This window comes from Sciurus vulgaris (assembly GCF_902686455.1).
Source record: "Sciurus vulgaris genome assembly, chromosome: 4".
NCBI classification, from domain to species: Eukaryota; Metazoa; Chordata; class Mammalia; order Rodentia; family Sciuridae; genus Sciurus; species Sciurus vulgaris.
Genome location: NC_136464.1, coordinates 8,764,062 through 8,780,685, shown reverse-complemented (window position 1 = coordinate 8,780,685; position 16,624 = coordinate 8,764,062). Strand labels below are relative to the sequence as shown.

Here is a 16,624-nt window from a genome sequence, read left to right as displayed (position 1 = left end):
GAGCTCTTACACAGGCAGGACAGGTTGACATGGGTTTTCCATCACTCCTGGTGGAGCTTGGTCTTCATGCACCTGTGTCTGGGGAAGGGGTAGGAGATGGCTTATAGTTGTCATTTGCGTCTAGCTTTTGCCCTCCAGCCCACTGTCCTACTCTCCCTTTTCTTTCCCTTTCTGCCCTGCTCCCTCTCCTAATTGCCCATGTTACAAAGCTAAGTATTTTTTATTGTTCCTCGTCTGAATTTTTTAATCTTATTTTCTTTAATTATCAAGAAACATTTTAGCATGTTTTCTCTTTCCTCCTCTTTCTCTTTTGCATGCACACAGGTATATATACATAAACTACACACTCTTCAGTTAACTTTTATAAGGATGAATCATCTCAACAGAAGAAAGGTTTACTATTACTTTTACAAGTGCTTCATGTTTTTTATGATTCCTAGTGATGTTATCTTAACACTATTAATATACAGATAAGAATTGTGGGAAAATTTTATTTATGCTATTGATGAATTGTGTGACTTTCCCTTTTTCTAGAGTCATTCATTCATTCATTGAACAGACTGCTAGGCTCTGAACAATGCAATAGTGAATAATACTAACTTGGGGAAGCAGTTGTAGAGACAGAAGTCAGCAGACAGTCTCATTGTAGTTTAATAAGTTCTGTGATCAAGTAATATCAAGTATGTGTGCATTTAAATATATATGTAATCAAATCGAATTATGTCAAATTAAATCAAGAAATAGGTGCACATTTGTATTTTCAGGTTCCAGAAACCAATATCTTGGGACAGATTGGCCATGGATATAAGTATGCCATAGGAAGTCTTAATGAAGGCAGAATAGGAATTGCTGCACAGGTAAGTCAGATTGTAATTCTTCCACAATATGAGCCAATTAAAATGTAAAAAGAAAGAAATGCAGTGACCAATGAGAATTTGTAAGCTTTTGAACACAAGATGGCACCCTTCCCTTACATGAGGTGAAAGAATGGCTTATTATTTCTTTCAAATTCCACTTCAGTCAATTATATGAGTATCCAGAGAACCAAACAATGGCTTAGTGATAACATGTTTTCTATTTTGAGAACATTGAAGTATTATCTAATACCTGGTCCAATGACTTCTAAAATGTATTGTAAGTTAAATATGTAATTTTGATAAAATCAGGATTTCAAAGCATGAAATTCATTCTGGAAGACATCTTTTAAACTAAGAATAAATACATACTCTGTGTGTAAGGATCTCTGACTCATAGATAATGAAAGACTCACTGCTTAGTGTTTTGCATGTGTGCAAATAGAGCAATTTTTTGTGGCACATGAAAGAAAATAGCCTTAAATAAATACATAATGTAAGTTGAGAACTACTCAATTTTTTGCCAAATTTGCCCTATAGTCCACATTACATTTTTATGTTAAATGACTATTTTCTAGATTAACAAAATGAATAAGGGCTTTAGTTTTGTTATAAATTGTGTTACTTTTATAGAACATTTATTTTTATAAGTGAATATCTGAAATTCAAGAACTTAGAGCTTTTAGATTTTGATGTACAATGATATACAATAGCAATTGGAATAGTTAAATGTTAGATTATTACTCCTGATATTTTCCTGCTGCTGTTACTTTGTTATCAAACTATTCATTTTTGGTGCTGGTAATTAAGTCAGGGTCTTGAGCATGCTAAGAGTGCCCACTACCCTACTACTGAGCTATATCCCCAGCCCAACAAAGATCAATAATTAACTTAGGTTTCCCACAAAACTAGGTAATATGTTATTAAAGAGCACTGATATATCTATCCTTTTTAAAGTTTTTCTCTGATTTAATTTAATCAATGTGGCATTAAAAACTATAGTACTAGACCTGATTGTTCCAAGGCATTTGAATAATAGAGATGTTCTGGCAGTAAAATACACAGCATGGTCTTTAGTCTAATTACTTCAAGTTATCATATAACCTAATGAAAAGTTAAGGTCAGGTAGTTATTATGTCTCTGTGGATGGCTTTAAGAGAAAGAGGCACATGTAACAGAGTGAACTGAGGTCATCCATCCTCAAAACACTGCAGTTGGAGAGAATTTGGTTCTTCAGTATTTATCATGGAAGCATTTTACTTAGATGAAAAAGATTGTTTTTTTGACTGACAACTATTAACTTCAATCTTTGTGTTAGTATGGGCTATTGTTTCCATACTTAGTAATGAGGGTACATTGACATCATCTTTTCTTATAGCCAGGAGTGCAGCAAGCCTACTGCTACACTTTAAGTTAGGGTTTGTGGGGGTTTGTCCCTTTAATTTTCTTACTTTGTGTGTGTGTGTGTGTGTGTGTGTGTGTGAGTGAGTGGTGTGCGTGTTTTGTTTTCCACTACTAGGGATTGAAGCCAGAGGCACTCTACCACTGAGATACACCCAGCCCTTTCCATTTATTTGAGACAGGGTCTTGCTGTGTTGCCAAGGTCTCAAATTTGTAATTCTCCTGCCTCACCCTCCCAAGTTGCCAGGATTACAGAAACGAATCACCACACCCGGCCGTTACTTTAATATTTAACATAATCTTCTGTTCTACAGAGAGTTCAAAGTAAAGGCTAAATGAAAATATGAATGAATGCTAATGAAATATTGATAAGTTTGTGGGCATTTCCCCTAAAGCTTTAACTATTGATTTTTATTCCTTTTTAAAAACCTCCATAGTTTGACATAATTAGTGATTTAATAGCTACCTAACATTGAAATTTAGAAACCATTTATAATCTCAAATCATTCAGTAGATATGGAATTGGTTAGCAGTGACACAATTCAGCTGAAATTGTTACACACCATCACTTATTTTTCAGACTTTTAAATTAATGGTTTTACCAAATGCTGTTAGTTGTTCTCAAACTTATCTGTGCATTAAATCACCCAGACTTTTAAAATTCTGATGTTTACAGCACACTTAACTACCCCCTCCACTTCCAAGATTTAGATTCAGTTGTTATACTCAGATGTTATACCCAGGCATGGATTCGTTTTAATCAAGTTCCCTAAATGATCCTAACATGCATCTAAGTTTGGGAAATGCTGTTCTCTTATGTTTTAATGCCCCTTTCATTGAAACTCTCATTAGCTATATGCAAAATGGACAGGAAGGTAGAAGGTTAAGAAGTGACCTTCCATATTTGACTTCTAGAAGGACTGGAAGCCAGTTCTTGGCAGAATTTCTGTGGCTTACTTTGTGCCTAGACAATCAGAGCTTAAAAAAAAAAGATTCCCAAACAGTAACTTGGTTACATGAACACAGCCATGCCAGAAAATCTACTCTGTGCTAGAATTAAATATACTCATATGAAACCAGTCCAGATTTTCTCCCAATTACTGGAAGTTCAGTTCTGTAAATGCAGTAGGTGAAGATGTGCAGTTAACACATACCTCAGCACCTCCATAGCTCAAGTTCTCCTACTCCATCTATTCAATCTGCCTAGAAGAGGAATTTATGACTTACATAACTAGAACCATGAACTTGTGGCAAAGTGAGAAATTCTGTTTTTCTGCTTTTTTTTTTTTTTTTTTTTAAACAGATGCTGGGACTGGCCCAAGGATGCTTTGACTACACCATTCCATATATTAAAGAAAGGATACAATTTGGCCAAAGAATATTTGATTTTCAGGTATATAATTAGACTGTTTCTACTGTTCTGGACTTTCCCCTCTTCCAGTTAATGAGGAGCTCTGTTGAAAAGCCATGGAAGGAATCACTGTAGGGAATTTTAATCGAGTAGGGAGGAGAAGAGTAGGTCTCTGCGCAGGCACTTGTACATGCTTTGATCTTTCCCATGGACGGAACTGTAATCCCAGTATGTCTTGGTGAGCTTTTCAGAGATGTCTCCTCACAGCTTCATAAGTCCAGGGCATGAAGTCTGAAGTCAGACTTCCTGGGTTCAAATCCTAGTTCTGCCACTTACACATTGAGTATCATTTTATCTGAAAGGCTTGAGCAGCCTGTAGTAGATATCAGGTGTTTTCAGATTTTGAAATATTTGTGTAGACATAATAAAGACATCTTGGGGATGGAACCTCAATCTAAACAGGAAATTCATTTATGCTTCAAATATACCTTATACACATAGCCTGAAGGTGATTTTATACAATGTATTTAATGACATTGTGCATGAAACAAAGTTCGTGGTGTGGAATTTTCCACTTGTGGCATCATGTTGGCATTCAAAAAGTTTCAGATTTTGGAATATTTATTGGTTTTAGATTTTCAAATCAGGGATGTTCAGTCTGTCATAGGGATATTCACTCTAAGCCTTAACTGCCTCATTTATATAATAAAGATAATATGAGACATCCTCTTTTAAATTAGGTATGTGTGAAGTATTTAACACACTGTGTGGTAAAACAGTGTTCAGTAGATGGTAAAACTTGTCATAAGTGCCCTGGTCAGAACAAACCATGTGGTAATACTCAGAGGACACTTTAACACATGCATCTTATAGGAGATACAGTTTGCAAATGCATTTGAGATTCTCTCAGCCCAGCATTTGGGGAAATACTGGACTGGTCCACTCATATGGCAGTCAGGAATTCCTTAATGACAAGAGTATTCTTGTCCATATTGAGGTCTTGCCAGGGTCAGGAGAGCCTTGAGTAGCAGCTTACCAAGACTTACAGGCAACCTGAAGTATGTCACCTAAAATTCCAGAATAATTACGTGGTTACAAAACCTCAGGTTTGTAATCACTGGACATCACATGAACATACTCAAGTTGCATGTGTGTAGTGATGTAAGGCTATGGATATGCACAGTCAATCCAAGACCCAGAAATCTGAGCATGGCACACCTGGCCAGAGCCTGCACAGCCCATGCTATCATCCCCATTTTATATGCAGTAAACTGAGGCACTTGAAGAGCAGTTTTCCAAGATCATGCAGCTAGTATGATGTCAAAATTACAGGTTTTTGTTTTGGTTTCTGGTGTTTCATTCCGTTGTACTCAAGTCCTATCTCAGAGCCAGCTTCCTCATAGACGCAGCAAGAACAGAAGTTGAGACAGTTTGAGGAGGCTGCCAATCTTCTCTGTACCCAGGAAACAGTGTTTATGTATATGTATGTGTACATGTACAGGTATATGCACACACATATGCATATATGTGTATATACACATATAAATATACACACACACACATGGGTGTCAGGTGTACTAACAGGTATAATCACAGTGACAGTTTTAGAGATACCTAGGGTGAATAATTTTTTGAAACTCAGAAATTTGATCTTAAAAAGTACCATTAACTATATAAACTTTGATTAAAGTTAGTAGGGTTTTATCTGTTTTATCTCATTGGAATGATTTGGTTTTTGCTTTGCATGTGTTCATTTATTTCTTTTCTTACCTCTGGAGGATAAAGACCAGGCCTGCTCCTCCTTTCAGTTTGTCGAACATGCTCTCCATACCAGGCCTTGTGTTCACAGTGTAATTAGGGAACCAATATGCAGCAACAGTGATCTCTTGTAGGGAAGGAGACACAACCACTGTCACTTTTCTGCTTTCTGTGTACTTACCAGAATAGACAACATGTGACTGTAGGTTTAATTGAACTGAGTGTATTTTGTGAAAACAATCTGAATCTCTGAATTTCACATAAAAAGCCAGAAAAAATTTCTAGAACAGTGATATTGGCATAGAGACAGACAAATTGACTGATAGAACAAAATAGAAAGGTCAGAAATAGACCCATTCTGTATGCAAATTGATATATTGTTAAAGATGAAATTGTAAATCACTGAGTAGGATATTCCATCCATGTAGAAAAAAAAATGAAACTATCCTTACCTCACACCATACACAGAAAATAGATTTCAGATGTATTAAAGGGATAATGTAAGAAGCAAAACTTTAAAAATTATAGGGGAAAACAGAATAAGACATAAAATAACTAATCATAAAGGATTAAAATTGGTGAGTTTGACTACCAAATTTTTTGTCCTCAAAGAATGCCAGGAATGGAGAAGATATTTGCTCTACACATAGATTTGTGGATATTTGGTTTGTTACCATGTTTCAATATGTAACCAAGTTCAATATGTAACTCAGTCTTTTTATGCACATCATAATTTTGTATGTGTCACATACCACAGAGAAGAATCTACAGAATATTTGCAAACAGTGCCATTTTTCTGCAGTTTATCCCTCCTTTTTGTTTAGGAAAGGCCATTTCTGGAATTATTGAGTAATTGCCTAATCAAGAGTCTCTGTCTTAACATTTATCATGTGTTATTATAATTAATTTGTCTGTTCTCCCTGTAGGACTCCATAAATCATGAGGACAAGGAACTCTTGACTGTAGTGTTCATTGTGATATCTGCATTGCTCAGTAGAGTGCTTTGCATATACTAGCTGCCCAGTAAATGTCTGGGTGGATGAATGAGTTAGGCATGAGAAACATTTCAGTCTGGAATAAACATCTGTGCCTTTATTTCCAGGAAATTGTTTATAACTATAAATATTATCATTCATTTCTCACTCACTAAATTACTCACTTTTTTTATCCTCTAAAATATCAGGGTGGTAAGTCTTATTAGTGTTTTTTTTTTTTCAAGTTCTTGTTCTATTTTCTATAACCTTAAAGGAAGTGGTATTTATTCTTGGGTATTTTAGTAGAGTCACATTAATAAAGTCACTCAAACAGAGTGCTTCAAATATTCCTTCATTACTTTGCATTTTAATGTTGTTTCATGCCTTAAGACCATGTGCAAAATCAGAATTTTCTTAATTCTACCAAATAAAGAATATATTTAAAGTTTTGCTGTTTAAGCTCAATTTTGCTCATAAAAGAGAATTGAAAATAATTGTTAATAACACTCAGATTTTTAAGATAATTTATTAAATCTTGACAATTTGAGATAATTTATTAACTCTAGACAATTATGAAGAATTACATGAACTTTGAATTTTTTCTGAGAAAAGAACAGTCAATAATACTTTGTAATATCTTGTTTCACTTTTAGATTACAGATTTTTAAAGGTTTTCAGAAATGAAAGTGAATTTCCTTTGGGATATATTCTTAATCTGTCAGTGTTATATCTCCTGAAAGGACTAAAGCTGTCTTAGAAATCCTAACTCTCCCTCTTGGACCTTGAATGTTACAGGGGCTCCAACACCAAGTGGCTCATGTGGCCACCCAGCTGGAAGCTACAAGATTATTAATATACAACGCTGCTAGGCTTGTAGAAGCGGGAAGGCCATTCATAAAAGAAGCATCTATGGCCAAATACTATGCAGCAGAGGTAAAAAAAAAAAAAAAAAAAAAATGGAATTCAGCCCTTTTATTTTTACCTTTCCATTTGAGTGTTGACTGAACTTGGGTTTTTTTCAAGTAGGTAACTTGGACTTTTCACTTCTGACAGTAGAAGAGTGAAAAAGCGAAACTACCGTAGGAAAACGTTTTGGTTCTGTGGGGTCTCAGCGTTTTCATGAGTAGGTAGCCCACCCCAACAAGTCCATGGAGGAGCCTCCTCGAAGCAATGGTGTTAGGCCTGTGGTTTTAGGTTGGGGCAGAGTGAATGCCATGGAAGATGAGGTGTTGGCAAATGAAATTAAAAACACAAAAGATTGTGTTTAATGTTTTTCTGCTGATACTGAACAGTTTCTATTTAATGAATTAGACTTTGTCTGGAGAAATTAGCCAAATCATTATACAGCTATTTCCCAGTCTTAACAATATGTCTGATTCATTCCATGGTTTTTTTATACTCATTTAACCTCTCCAGTGCCTATGTTTATCCTCCTGCCTTAACCTCCCTTGTGAGTTCCAGCTAATATATCCAGCCTCTGCTTGACCTGTCCATCTACCCAGTGCACCAGTCAGAAACCTCAGCCATCTTAACATTCTCCTCCTTCCCACATTGAATCCATCATCAGTTCTTGTAGATCTACCCACCAAACATTTCTTGAATTTATGTACTTTTCTCTCCCTGCCATCTCTCCATCCAAGCAAGACATGTCACTTCTTCAGCAAACTACCACAGTCACCTCACTGCCCTCATGGTTCCTATTGCTGTCTCCAAAGTATCTGTGAGGTCATGTCACTCTCCCAACCTCAAACCTTTACTTCATTGCCTTCTCATACAAATATTTTCTTGTTAGTTTTCTTTCTTTCTTTTTTTTTGGTGGTGCCAGGAATTGAACCCAGGGCCTTGTGCATGCAAAGCAAGCACTCTACAAACTGAGCTATATCCCCAGCCCTCTAATTAGTTTTCTATCACCACTATTGCAAATAACCAAAAATGTAATGACCTAAAACAGTGCAACTTTATTGTCTCCCACTTCTGGAGGTCAGAAGGCTGAAGTAGGTCTAACTAGGATCAAATCAAGGTGTTATTGAAGCTGCCTTCCTGGACACTCCCAAGGAGAACGTGATCATAGCTTGGGCAGACTGCTCGCGTTCCTCAACTTCTTCCTCTGCCCCCACCACCCCACCCCTGTCTGTCCAGCCCATGCTGTAGCAGGGTTAAATCTCTCCCACACTTCCTGTTGCCTTCAGTGACTAACTTCCTTGCCTCAGTGTGCCCCTTATTAAGAACCTTATGATTACATCACATCTACCCAGATGATCCAGGTCTTTAACATTATCGCAGTGGCAAAGACATTGCCGTGTAAGGTAGCTTATTCTGTTCCTGAGGATTCAGCTGTGGACATCTTGGAGGGACTAGTACCAAGAGTCAAGCTGCTCGCCCTCCTCGAAGGCTGGGCTGGCCTGCCCCTGCATTCTCTTTTCTCACAACTTTCCCTGAACCAGTCCATCAGCCATCTATCAGGTCCCTGAGGCTGATGAACCCCTCTCTCCAAGGCACTTGTGCATGTGTTGTTCCTCAGCTTAAAATGCGCCCTGTAACTCACACTTTAGGTCTCAGGCTGTTTCTTCCAATAGCCCACCATGTAAATCACATCACTTTCCCAGCAAGCTCCTCTTTTGCCCTATGCAGTTTATCAGTTTCTGTGCTTTTGGTTTAATGTCTTTCTGTACATGACCACCAGGACCAAAGGGGCAGTGACTGGCTCACTGCCAACCATTGTAATACTCACAGCTGGCAGAGTATGTGGTATAAAGGACGCCCTGAGAAATGTTTGGAATAAATGATCCCTAGCGGCAAGCATGAGTGTAAACAGTTCTTTGGTTTTCTGGGATAGGTGTGTAGGTCAGAAGGAGCACTTGCCTAGCATGCCAGCACTGCAGAAAACAAAACACAACGCCAATACTCTGATTTCTTAAGTAAAAAGGAATTTTGCAAATTAATAGGATATTTATATTAATGAGAAGGGTACTAAAAAGGCAGTGCTAGTTTATGAAACAACATCATTCCTTCCAGTTGCCAATAATAATAAATCTGTTACCAAAAATAGCATAACAAGTGTTCATAATACATAAGTTATATGGTGTCTGTGTAACTTGCTGTTTTTTTATTTTTATTTTTATTTTTTCCGGTAGATTGCAGGGCTCACAACTAGTAAATGATTGAATGGATGGGAGGAGTAGGCTATACAAAAGATTACCCTGTGGAAAAATACTTTCGAGATGCAAAGATTGGTAAGTAGATTTTTTTACATTTTATTTTATTGTTGTTTTGGCCAATGTAGGCATTTGAGTTATTTTATTTGTCAATTTTATATTACTGGTGCCTTGGCAAAAGTAATTTTAATCTCTTTCAGTGTATGTTATTGACTCTCTTCTATAGCTGGATTTTTTTGTCCACCTCTTCTTACCTGAAAAATGAATTTTTCTTTTAAAAACATCAAATTGCCTTTTTAAATGCCTCAACAGGCCTACATCAAGATCTATCTTAATTTTTCTTTTACTAAAATTGTTAATATTTGTCATTAGTGAAGTTTAATGCTGTTTTTTTGAAGTATTATTCCAATTTTAGAAGCTAAGTGCCCTATCAGGCCTGAGTGGTCCAGTGCTCTGCTACCAGAAAGGAAAATAAACATACCAGCTTAGAAGGCCACATGTTCCTTGGTGACAGTCTGAGCTTATGCACTGTAGTTTAGGAACCAGAATCTTCAGTTGTTCAGTGCTGGCTCTGGACATTTTATCAGCCAAGGAAAATCATCGTCTTCTCTTGAAAATGACCTTGTCCAGTAGTTCTGGGGACATTACATGATGTGACTAGTAATGATCTTAGAGCGACTGCAGAGGTAGTGCTCATAGTGTTCTTCTTTGACTCTTAGCTATGGGTCCCTTCCTAATTTTTTCTTTTGCTCCCTTTTGTTTAAGGTACAATATATGAAGGAACTTCCAATATCCAGCTGAACACCATTGCCAAGTACATTGACCAGGAATACTGATGGCGCTGGACTGGGCCCCTCCTGAATGTCGTTGATCTAACATTCTCAACTACTGTGCCATGGAGTGTTAGGCTCCGTGGCATTGCAGTGTTTCACTGAGGCCCCTAGTCCTGGTCTTCAGGCTTGACCTTTCCCCTTTACAGGCACAGGGGATCATTTTTTAAATTTGGGAAGAAATGCACCCATATTTTCTCCAAAATTGTTTTAAAACTTCTTATATTTTATTATCATTCTAATTTCAGAGTATATAGAAGCTTTACTCTGTCAACATTTGGAAAAATGAAGACATTGAAGTATTACTTTAAAAAGTAGTTATTTTATATTTCTTCCAGATTTTTATATTATGGCATCAGAGAAACATTTGTTATAGTCAACAATTTTTATTCAGTTCTCTATAGATTAGATTGTAAGTTGCTAAATGAGGCCAAAAAAATTTCAAAATTTATTTGGAAAAAAAATCTGAAACTTAATAATCAGTGAATGGGTGGAAACTAAGGGTGTAACTTTTTAGGTCTTATAATAAAGCAATAGAATTTGTTACTTTAATTAACCAGTATAAAAACTTGTTTCATGATGGTTTCAGCAGATCATTTTAAAAACTGTCTTTGCTTTAGTTTTCAACTATGAAGTTCAAATAATCTGATTTAGCCAAAAATATTTAAAATTATAATATTCATTCTGTCTTGCACTGTTTTTCAACAGCACAATTTCTGCGTTTTAACTGAACTCTCTTTCCTCAAACTTGATTACTGGGCTTCATGCTAAGTAGTAATTAATGCAGAAATTGGGTTTTGGTTCAGTGATTCTCAAGAGAGAGAGATGTTGCCTCTGTTAAGAAGCATATCAAAATCTCATAAGGAATGGGGATAGAAGGGAGCTGTAGAGTTTGAAAAGCATAGCCAACTTAAAGCAATTTTATATTTGGGAAGACAAAAGTAAATCTGTTGTTCTATAATACAAATGAGAGGCAGAGCCCAACAAAAGACATAGCTGGCCATGCCATTTCTTCAGTACTGGGGAGGCTCAGCGGAAAAAAAACCCTCTGGGGCAGATCCTGAGTTCTCACAGGAGGACTATAGATGAGAGTTTTTTTAATTCTCTGAAAAGGGGACATGGGTCAAACATGAAAAGTGTTCCAAGCTTCATGCAGTTTAACTGAAAGTAATCATTATTATTAAATGGGAAGCATTTTAGCACTTTAATGAAAGGATAATGTTTATTAAGAAAACCTGACATTTTCAAAGTAATTTTGCTTTGCACATTCATGTTTATTGAATTGGATTAATTTCTACAATGCAAATCATAGTTAAATACTCAAAGTTGTGTAAATATAATTCAGGTAAGAATTACATTAAAATATTAGGAAGAAATAAGGACAAATTTAGAACTTGGTCCAAAGAGAGTCTGCTTTACTTTCAAGTAGGGAGATGATGGAAACCCTATCCAGTCTTTTAAAACAAAAGACAGTCATTTGATAAGAATAGGAATGGGTGAACAGCCCTGGAGGTAGGTGGAATGTCCTGGGTGACTTGGATATCTTTAATCTCTGTGATTATATGGAAGAGAGGTGGACTCTACAGATGATGGAGAAGGAACCAACATTAGTAAACAGAATCCCACCCTCTTCCCATAGAGCTGGAAACTCGTGAAAGTACAATAAACCTCATGTTTAAATTTGCATAATCAGTGGCTGCCATATGTATCTGGACCATGAATGTATATTTAGAGTTAATAAAGTTCTAATTTGGGGTATATACCTTGTGCATGGTCACAGAGAATAGTCATGTAATATAGAATAAATCATGTCTATATTCTAGTTAATATATGCACCTGTCTTCTGTTAGTGGATTATTATTTTACCAGAGAGGATGCTGCAGGTTTTCCCTGTTGTTCTTTCATTATAGCTTTTCTTCTGATAACCATGACTTTGGAATCTTTAAAACTTTCTATCTTGAGTTTGTGTCTGGTGAAGAACCAACCATTCACCTCCTGAAGCCTGTCGTTACTATTTGTTAATTTGAAGATTCGGCTATTAATTTGAGCATGAGTCTCAGAAAGTAGAAAATTGTTTTACCAGATTTGGGTGGGGGAACTGGTCTTAACCAGGTGCCAGGTTAGTATTGTTAGAGATTTCTTCTTACAACATGAAAATGAATCAGGGTCAAGAACTTTAGAATTATGGAAGGTTAAATTTAGAAAGACCTTAGAGAACCATCCAGCCAATTCCCTCATTTTTAAAGTGAAGGATCCATAGCCTATGTTACTTTCCCAAGATCATCCAGGCACAAAGACAAGAATCCAAATACACTATTAATACTGTCCCTGTTCAACAGATTTTGGATTTCTTCCCTGCTATTGTTTGTTGGTTTAATTTTAGGTTTAAATAATGAAGAATGAACATTTCAAGTGTTAGAATTCATCTGTGATTCACATATATTAATCACTTGCCAAAGGCACTGGTATTTGACATGCTTTCCTAGGCTGTAGCTGAGATCAGATACAAAGATTATTGTGTGTGATAATTTGTTCATTGTTATTCTGTGTTTTAGTAAATGCACTAGTTTTATCCCTGCTGGTGTATTTATGCTGATCTTTCATAAAGTGTAAGTTTTGTTTTAATGGTATTTATCAGACTGTATTCATTGTTACAAAATCAATATTTTGTGATGAATGAAAATATAAAGCACTAAATTAACTGGAGATTTTTGCTACTTTAATAAGACAAAATCGTTTACACATTTAGATGAAGAAAATAGTGTAATCTTCCTGCAAGATAGATGGCAACACCTTTGTTTACCAAGTCAATAGCTCACCTCTCCTGTAAACCAATTTTGTTTATTTTCAGAAAGAGGTCCTATAATGTAGACCAAGTTTATACTAAAGAAAAATTTGCCAGTGTCCTCTTGAGTAGAGGTCAACTCTTGAGCACATCATCACAATACAGATATTACCTGGCTGATATTTGCCTATGTCTTACAGTATTACTATTGCTTTTGGAAACTATATTATTGTACTTTTTACTCAGTAATACTCTAAAGCCATGGGAGATTTCAGTTTTTCTGATCCCCATTATTTTCTACATTATTTTAGAAATCTAGATGCCAATTCCTTCTTTTCCTTTTGTCATTCAGCAATGTTTGGGTGATTATATCTGAGGTATGCTGGGCTCTGAGCTACTATTGCAGAATGAATAAGAACAGCTCCTTGTTTAAATGTGTGCCCACCTCAGTGCCTTTTTTCTGTTTTCATTGGTGTATCCTCACAAAAAGATGGAATAGGAAACTCCCGAGGTCAACCCTATGCAGAAGTACTCCCTCAGACCTGTTAGAATGCAGTGAGCGCTAACAGCTCTTAGGCTTCCCATGTGCCTGTGCCACTGTCATACTTTACAGTTGTCACATATGAACTCAAAACAGCCTGTGAGACAGATGCTCTCATATCCCAGGAGACTGGGGCATAGAGAAGTTAAGATGCTTATTGGTACATGGCTGGGAAAGTATTGAAAAATGGAACTACAGAAGTGCCAAGGTGCCATCTCCTCCAAGGTTCCATCTGCAACATGCTATATGCCACAAGTGACGATTTTTTTTTTCTTTTTGGTACCAGGGATTGAAACTGGGGCTCTCTATCACTGAGCTAAGAAACTAAGTTCCCAGCCCTTTTTATTTTCTAATTTTAAAAATTTGAGACCAGGTCTTGCTGAGTTGCTAAGGGCCTCACTAAGTTGCTGAGGCTGGCTTTGAACTTGTGTCTTCCTGCCTCAGCCTCCTGAGCACTGGGATTACAGGCCTGCACCATGGAGCCCAGCAACAGGTGACTCTTGGTATGAAAAAACTTTTTAAGAAAATAATAACTAAAAGCTACCCTGCTATCTGAAGAATGAGAAGAGAACATGATAAAAATCTGAGTGATGACTGCAGTTTGTTTAAATTACAGGTATTTGTTACAGATAGCTCCTAATATAAAGAAAAAAACCTAATGACATTTAAAAAAAAAAAAGAAAAGAAAAAAATGGCAGGCACAGGGGCACTTGCCTATAATCCCATTTACTCAGGAGTTTAAGACCAACCTCAACAACTTAGTAAGACCTTGTCTTAAAAAAAGGGCAGGGGTATGACTCAGTGGTAAAGCACCCCCCCCCACCCCCGAGTTCAAGCCTCAGTACAAAAGTAAGAAAGAAGAAATCATGGTAAGGGGCAAAACAAGATATGATGGGAGTTTGGCCACACATAGGGGTATTTATTTGTGCAATGGGTTCAGCCTACCTATTAAAAATAAAAGATGTTCAGATGAGCAAAAGAAAAAATTAAATCCCAGCTACATAAAGCTAGAGACACCTAAAACAAAACATCACAGTAAGGTTGAAATAAAGGGTTAGAAAGACTAGACAAGTTCGCAAAAATGAAAGCTGGAGTAGCAATGTTAATACCTAACAAAACTGAATTAAAGACAAAAATAATCTTCAAGGATATCTCATAAAAAGAAAGAATTCACCAAGAAGGTCCAATAGTCATGAACTTTATGTCCCTAATCCCTAACAACATAACTGGGAACTATATAGAGCAAAACAAATAGAAATACAATGAAAAAAATTGACAAAGCCATAATCATAGGTACTGACTTAGAAACCTACAAGTCAAATAGGAGGTGAGAACAGGTGTAGAGGATTTGGATAGCGTAAGTAAAGAGGTTGCTATACAGAGAATGCTTTTGTTTCTTTTCTAATGCAAATGAAAGGTCATTAGAATTTTGACTTCAAGGAAATCTCCACAAATTCCAAAAAGACACAATTTAAGGACAGCATCACTATGCACAATGATAAGCAAATAAATAAAAAGAAGATAGGATATTAAAAAGCTAACCATGACTTTAAATAACCTGGATTAATTTAAAATAAAAATGTAAAGTATAGATTGTCAACCAGGGCATGACAAGCTCTGCTGTCCCATTCAGGGATGCTGGGAGGACGTGTAGGAAAATATGTCAGGGACATTGGGGCAGGTGTGATACAGGCTGGGTATCCCTTGCCCAATGCTTGGAACCAAAAGAGTTTTGGATTTCAGGGTTGTTTTTTTAATTTTTTTCAAATATATTTATGTATACATAATGAGATATCATGGAAGAGGGGCCCAAATCTAAACCATTCATTCATGTTTCATTATGCACATATCCTAAGGTAATTTAACAAAATATTTTTAGCGTGTCTACATTGACTACAACCTGTCATGTGAGGTCATGTGTGGAATTTTCCTCTTATGATGTCATATTTGTGCTCAAAAAGTTTTGGGTTTTGTAGCATTTCAGATTTTCAGATTAGGGATGCCTGTTGTGAAAAATTAGAAATGACTAAATATAAGAATAAAATGAGGGACTGGGGTTGTAGCTCAGTGGTAGAGCTCTTGCCTAACACGTGAAACCCTGGGTTCAATCCTCAGCACCACATAAAAATAAATAAAATAAAGGTATTGTGTTCATCTACAAATGGAAAAAGATATTTAAAAAAAGAATGAATAAAACATGGAAATACACATTGTATATTCTTTTTAGCAGTTTAAAAGAATAAGATCCATGTATGGAGATGAAATCATCAGCAAGTCATATTGTTTAGGAAAATGATGAACCACCCGATATTTGAACAGAACAGTACAAAGCTGTTTTTATTTCTGTATGTATAAGCATGTATATACAAATTCTTTGGAAAATAATGTTGCCATGCTAATAACTGCACTTGATTTGGGGGCCTGTGCTAGGACTAGGAGTATCATCTACACTATTGGTATTATCTATTTGAATTGTAATAACGGAAATGTATTCTTATATTACTATGTAATTGGGAATAAATGAACAGTTACCTATAGGGTCACTGAGATTTTTTACTTCCATTCCTTGTTTTTAACTGATCTTTCTGCTTCTCTCAAATAGCCACAGCCAAGGAAGGAGTACCTTCAGCCTCCTAGGAAACATGATGGGCACAGAAGGAGGGGAAAGGACAGAAAATGTAATCCCGGATGGGATGGTCCCACGTCTGTAGGTACCAACTCTGTCCAGGTTCAACTGCTTGTCCTGTGTGCAAGCAATGTGTGTCCTACCGTGCTTCCCAGGGCCTCCCAGAGTGGGCTTGCATTGAGGCACCCACTCGGCCATCAGCACTCGCCTGGGGCTGAGTCACATTCTCAATTAGCTGTGCTTTAGAAGAGCTTTGAGGGTCTGAGGAGGGCAGACTGAAGCATAGCCTTCTGAGTTATCTGTTGGTAACACTGTTGGTACAGTGTTATTCTCAGACCTTCCTGGCAGG

General features: G+C 36.6%; 1 protein-coding gene across 1 annotated transcript in view; it reads left to right on the top strand.

Annotated features, from left to right (window-relative positions):
• ACADSB (acyl-CoA dehydrogenase short/branched chain) overlaps nucleotides 1–13,029 on the top strand; it is a 35,477-nt gene extending 22,448 nt beyond the window's left edge. The window contains 6 exon segments of the mRNA XM_079138478.1: nucleotides 765–857; nucleotides 3,559–3,648; nucleotides 7,134–7,271; nucleotides 9,473–9,494; nucleotides 9,497–9,571; nucleotides 10,259–13,029. Coding sequence (XP_078994604.1) covers nucleotides 765–857; nucleotides 3,559–3,648; nucleotides 7,134–7,271; nucleotides 9,473–9,494; nucleotides 9,497–9,571; nucleotides 10,259–10,329 — 489 coding nt within the window. The 3' untranslated portion in view covers nucleotides 10,330–13,029.
• The last annotated feature ends 3,595 nt before the right edge of the window (nucleotides 13,030–16,624 follow it).